Source organism: Anastrepha ludens, chromosome 4, assembly GCF_028408465.1.
Source record: "Anastrepha ludens isolate Willacy chromosome 4, idAnaLude1.1, whole genome shotgun sequence".
NCBI classification, from domain to species: Eukaryota; Metazoa; Arthropoda; class Insecta; order Diptera; family Tephritidae; genus Anastrepha; species Anastrepha ludens.
The window spans coordinates 21,141,197-21,147,964 of NC_071500.1; the positions used below are offsets into that span (position 1 = coordinate 21,141,197).

The 6,768-nt window shown below is 36.8% G+C and overlaps 1 protein-coding gene across 1 annotated transcript; it reads right to left on the minus strand.

Moving 5' to 3' along the window:
* Nucleotides 1-4,487: 4,487 nt before the first annotated feature.
* Nucleotides 4,488-6,431, minus strand: LOC128860232 (brachyurin). Its single transcript, XM_054097613.1, has one exon. It carries the CDS (start codon nucleotides 6,224-6,226, stop codon nucleotides 5,300-5,302), a length of 927 nt encoding a protein of 308 aa, XP_053953588.1. The 5' UTR covers nucleotides 6,227-6,431; the 3' UTR covers nucleotides 4,488-5,299.
* Between the last annotated feature and the right edge of the window lie 337 nt (nucleotides 6,432-6,768).

Genomic DNA, 6,768 nt, shown 5'->3' on the forward strand with positions numbered 1-6,768 from the left:
GAGCTAAAGCTAATTGAGCTTTCTATTATGATGCTTAGAAATACCAAGGCGAAGCTTATTGTGCAAGGAGAGTGTTCTGACTCATTTCCCATTATATCGGGCGTTAAACAGGGAGACGCTTTATCAACATTGATATTCAACCTGGTCCTGCACTCAGCAATTACCGAACTAAATCCAAATGGGACTATATAGAACAAGCCGTTCCAGCTTTGTGCATATGCAGATGATAAACTTATCATGGCGAAAAGCAGGAGTGAGTTACAGAGTGCGTTTAAAAAACTATAAAAAATAGTAAGAACTACTGGGTTAAGAAAAAACGAAGTTTATAGTCTGGTGCAGCTCCGATTTAAGGCATGATGACCTGCTGATCGGAGACTATGCTTTCGAGAGTGTGCAAGAGTTTATCTATTTGGGTATCAAAATATCAGCCAATAAGGATACGTCATTGAAAATTAGTGGCAGAGGCTTAGCAGTAAATAAGTCTTATTACTCTAATTTGAAACTACTTAAGGCAAAATTATTATCTCTCGACCAAAAGTTAAGGATATACAAAACCTTGATCGCCCTGTGCTTACCTGTGGTTGCGAACTGTGGACGTCTAAAACTACTGATATTAATCAGCTAATGGAAATAAAATTTATGGATCAATAAGACTGCAGTACCGAACTTATCGAATAAGTTATAATCACGAACTGAAACTTTTAGCAAAAAACAAAACTGTGATAAGATTTAAAAAATCTCAGAGGATAAGATGGACACGTGTTTAGAGGACGCCCCAGAAAGGGATGGCTTGAAGATGTTGAAGATGACCTTGCAAAGCTGAACGTGTGACGGTGGAAAGAAGTAGCCTTAGATAGAGACGAGTGCGAGAGGTTGTGAATGAAGCAATGGTAAGGATTGTAATGCCAAGAAGAAGAATGTAAGCAAATATTTACCGTTTTTCGTACTATGCTTTGAAAGTCGTCGGGTTTTTTTGGGATACACGTTGTTTTTAATGTTATACAGGGTGGCTGATGAATTTTGCTACATTAAGAAACTCAAATAACTTTTTTTTTAGTGTATGGAATTCATTTATTTTTTTTCAAGTTGTTTTCAGTTTTCAAGGTCATTAAATTTTATTAAATGTAGCTTAACTAGTTTTAAAAATAATTGAATTTAAATGCCCCCCATGCTCGTTGACACAAGTGCGGCATCTTAGTAAAAAGTTGTTCATTGCTGCTTTGAGAGTTGGGACAGGAATAGCCGCAATTGTTGCCCGAATGGATTGTTTTAGTTCATCCAAATTTGTTGGCTTTGTTTTATAAACTTCTTGTTTACATAAACCCCACAAGAAAAAGTCAGGTGCAGTAAGGTCAGGCGACCTGGGGGGTCAACGAAATTCGGAGTTTCTTGAAATCAGTTTATTGGGAAATTTTCGTCGCAACTCTGTCATAACAGTCTGGGCTATGTGAGACGTTGCCCCATCTTGTTGAAACCACACAGAGTTGAAAGGAATTCTCTTTCGGCGTAGTTCTGGATAGAAAAATTCTTTCAGCATTTTCAAATAACGGTCTCCAGTAACCGTAACGGTGTGACCATTTTCTTCAAAAAAATAAGGCCCGACAATACAGCGTGAAGAAACCGCACACCACACTGTCACGCGAAGAGGATGCAATTCCGTCTCGTGGAGTATCTGTGGGTTAGAAGTACTCCATATTCGACAATTTTGTTTGTTCACATTGCCGTTTAAATCGAAATGGGCCTCATCAGACATGAAAAGGCAGTTTAACATGTTTTGGTCTTATTCCACCATTTGCAGGATCTTCTGGCAAAATTCCAAGCGAATCGGCAAGTCTGCTGCATTCAGTTTGTTAACCATTTGAATTTTGTAGGGAAATAAGTCTAAATCTTTGTGCATTATTGTTTGCAAAGACTGTCGGCTGACACCAAGTTGAGCAGATAAGCTTCTTGTTGAAACCCTTGGATTGCTTTGTATAGCTGCAGCTACAGCAGCGATCGTTTCCTCCGTCCGAACTGGTGGGTTTCGATGATAAGGCCTTCTTGCGACTGTTCCTTGCTCAGCAAAATTATTCACCAGTCTCATTATAGTCCATCTGCTCGGGGGATCGCCGCCAAACATCCGTCTGTACTCTCTATGTACCAAAACTACGGACTCCAGTGCGTGATAGCGGCGGACTATCCAAATTCTTGTTTGCGTGTCCCAGTTATCCATCAATCTGCAAATTAAAACAAAAATGGAACAGATAACTTAAAAAGAAAAAAAGTTATTCAATTTTTTTTTGGTAGCGGCTTTCATCAGCCACCCTGTATTTCAAATTAAAAAACTATTTCTATCTACATATTTCTACCTATTTCTAACTTTTGGAAGCCACTTGAGAGACAAAATATTTAGGTCGAGGGCTAACGTACATTTCCATGTACAAGAGGTTATCCCCACAAACCCCTGCTTTCGAATCGGAACATGAAACATCAAACATGGAAGAAAGAAAACGTTGAGTTTGTGTAGAGGATGAGTTCGCAAACGCTTAACTTTTACAGAAGCTGTCTATACTTTTAAATAAAACATTTTTTAATGAATTGGAAAATCTCAGTTCTGCTGAAAGGAGTGATAGTCTAAAATTTTTGAGAACTACACATTGGTTTTACGAGAGATAAGGACACGCGGCATCACAATGAGCTAACAGTCTGAGTGTGTCCCACAATAGGCAACCCTATTGCTGATGAGTCACTTGATGAGTAGCCATTCAAAATGTGATACTTTAGCTTATTGACAAAGTGAGTGTTAGAAGTGAGCGTTATCACTAGACTCAACACGACTATTTGAAGGTTATTTTACTAAAGACTGATGTTGCACCTATAAATAAGTCATAGATCTTTGCTCATAATATGTTCGAGTACACAGAATAGAAATTTCAAAACCAACTATTTATTGGGTTTAGTTGGTATGGTTTCACAGGTAAACTATAAACTTCTATATATCAATGAAAACACCTTATTTTACAGTCTTTCATATTTTCTTAAGTGCGGTGTACAAAAATGGCAAAAGTCAGGGATTAATAGAAACAAGATTGGGCCGATCAGAGAGTGCGTGCCGTTAAATTGATGCAGGTACATGAGGGAGATGTGAAAATGCGAACAAGAGTGCAACAAGAAGAAGAAGAAGAAATTACTAAAACGAATTGTACAGGTGCGACGTCACACACACATAGATTTTGTCAGATTCGCTGAGAGCAAAGTAGCGGCACTATAATATTCCCTCCATCTCTTGAGCCAAACCGGTAAAAAATCAGCGAAAGCCTGGACCTACATACACAATTCTCTCATTAAACGTACTCAAAATCATTCACTTCTCTCATTTACACGTTAAAATTTGAGTCAAATACTGCTTTCTCTTTTCGAGTATGCAGGCGACCTTGCCTCTCCGCATTTCTCAATTTGTACCATAAATTATGAGGTCTTTTTTGCAAGGGAGATGACCTAGGCCATTTAAATTTTTTTTCTACGATTCTCAATGTTTTTTTATAATTTATATGAATGTGGGAAATTCTATATTTCAATTATATATTTGAAAAGAAAGACGAAAAAACCATTGATTTGCATTAATTTTAAGAAAAAGTGTGTATAAAGCCAATTTTTTTGTTTATAATTCTCAATTTTTTTTAATTCTGTATTTTAATTAATATTTGAAATGAAAGAAGAAAAAATCATTGCTTTGCATTCATTTTAAGAAAAAGTGTGTATAAACCCAAATTTTTTTTTTATAATTTATATGAATGTGGGAAATTCTCGATTTCAATTATATATTTAAAAACAAAGAAGAAAAAACAATAATTAGCATTAATTTTAAGAAAAAGTGTCTAAAAACCCAAATAAAGTGTTTTTTTTTTAATAAAAGTGTTGTAACATTTCTAAAATGCTTTCATTTTTTTAATAGCAAAATAATGTAAAAGAAAGTAGAAAATTTGTTAAGGATTATATTTTTCTTTGACAATAATTTTCACGGTCCCGCAGAAATTTATAAATGAATATTTCGGTTTTTCCATTCTGCAACATTTTCTTTGTAGTTAATTTTTCACATTTCCCTCCCACAATTTGTAGCTTGAAATTTACTTAATATAATATTTTAGTTCAAATTCTGATTAAATGTAACACACTCTGTTCTCCCCTAATTCCATTTCGTTGAATAAATAAATACCCTTGATTCCACCAAATTACCAATGTCTCTCAGCAAAGTATCTCAGAGATTCCAATGACCTCAGAGCCTGCCTTGTATCAGTCATCATATGCAAAAGGCAATAAATAATCACTCAGATCCTGACTACTTCGAGTGTATAATAAATAAAATACTCAATATAATCGCATTGCCCATTAAACTTGTCGATCGCACGTGTATGTAACGAGTCAAATTGAAAAACCCGAAATGATTTTATGTTTTAGTATTCTTTAAATTATTTATTCATTTTCCTATGTTTTTTTTCTTTTTTCTTTTTTGTTGTTTTTGTTTTTTTTTCTTAAGATTGTGTAAATAGTAGAATAAATATTTGCTGATAACTGCATAACTTGTTTTTGTCTTTAAGTAATTAAATTTCATTTAGTGATATTTAGTGGATAAAACAACATAAAGAAATAGGCGTACGCATCTACATATATACAAATATATTGGACCAACAAATATTGTCATGCAAGCACGTAACTAATTCTTTTCGTGCAACTAATTAAAATAAATAATATTGTACATTAAATCTCATTCCTAATACTATACACGTGCGTATGTATGTATGTACAAGTGAATCGATACATTAACTAAATTAAATATATACTCGCTCCGTACAATATAGAGCAACAACAGCTGTACACAAATTTGCTATTCATTCACTAATTACAAATATCACATAATTCCATTTCGCATAACGAAAAAACCATTTAACTCAAATTTCAGGAAATTCGAGTGTCTTCAATGGCGCGCCTACTACGCTCGCGTCTCTTATCAAACGCCTCGAGCGAGTTTCGTTCACAATTTAAGCGCACACGCAGGTGAATTTCATGCCTTCCGCTTAGCTGTGCAGCTAAAACTAAGCTCCTGTCGCGTTTCTCTTTCCTTTTATCCAAACGTTTTTGTTTTTTTGTTTGTTAATTTTTACAACTAAAAGTATTTTCATAATTTTAAACAATAAATACGTACAATTAATAATCACTAATTAAAGCTTTGTTTTCAGTCAGTCAAAACACGAGTGTTTTTCAACTCCTTTTTAAAAATTTTGTTCAATACCCGCCCATCGCTGACGCTGTGCTAACTAAGTTACACCACATTATCGTTAACTCGCACCGCACTTCGCATTGGCGTTGGCGCTTGCGCTTGTGAACTATGTGACAGCTTTTGTAAACGTTGCATTAAGGGTGCCTGTGATCGTTGCCCTTGTTGTTCTGCTTTTGTACGCTTTTTCCCCGTTTTCATTTCGATCCAATCCAGGTAATGCGTGACTCGTGTGAATCCACCCGGTACATTTGTCTCACAACCATCGGCAGGTCCAAAACTTGTGATGCCCACTACCATTTGGGTGTTCTTCAGCACCAATGGACCACCGGAATCACCAGAGCAAACAGTTTCATCGCGCAAACCTTTTGCACACAGCACCCCATCCGTAACTACGTCGAATTCATGGGCGCACTCCGTGTTTGAGATCACACGCAATTCGGTGAATTGCATGGGGTTGTAGTTAGACATTTCATTGTTGGCACCCCAGCCGGTAGCTACTACTTTGGCACCGGTCAATAGGTCATTGCGGTTAGTATACGGCAGGGAGGCGGGTTGTATGCGCTGTGTGAAGGCCACATCCATAGGCAGCTTAACGAGTGCGATGTCATTGGCAGCTGTTTCGGGATCAAAGCGTTCGTGCACGATGAATTTGTTGGATCGCAGCACGAGACTCCCCATTTCTGCGGTATCTTCGATGGTGAGTGCACCCAAGTAGATGTCAAAGTGTGTGACGCCCATAGTGCAGTGTCCAGCGGTGAGTATCCAGCGCTGATCGAGCAAAGTGCCACCACAAAGGATGCGTTTTCGCCACAACTGCTTGCCAATTAACATCACTTGGTAGGGAAACTTTTCTATACGTCCGAATTTCGATTGACCAATGGAATAGCCATGCACTTGAGATGGACTCATGAGGGTGCACAACACGACATAACTGCTCAGCACTGCAAGTAATGTTCTTTGTAAACTCATTTTTTCCTTAAACTGTTTGCAATCAATTTGCCCCGAACTGTTTGTTTTTTCTTTTTTGTTTACACTCTTTCACTTTAGCGTGCACTTTTTTCTTTTAACAAAATTTTGAATTTATTTAAGATTTCTTTGAGGAAAATTTTTTAGCGCCTTTCACTTAGTTGTATACGAATAGTCCGTTTTAAATATTTCGTAAGGTCTTCTCACCTCGAACACTCATTTAAATCTAAGCTCATTCTAACTGAGACGTGAAATTTTATTTCGAACCCGACTGAAATCCGCTAAATTTGCCGGTTGTTTATTGTTGCGGTTGTTTTTCGTTTGCAAACGTTTTTTGTTTTTTTTTTTTTGTTTTTTGTTTTGTTGTCTTATTATTGTTTGTGTTGGCATTTTTTGACTTTGTTATTTTCGCTACTGCAAACTAACTTTTGAGATACAAACTGGCTCGAAAAGTTTTCGCTCACGCCGCTAGCGCTATGTTCGGCAGCCTTATCGCCAGCCTCAGCGTGAGCCACAACTTGAGCTCGAGCTGCTACGGTGATAGC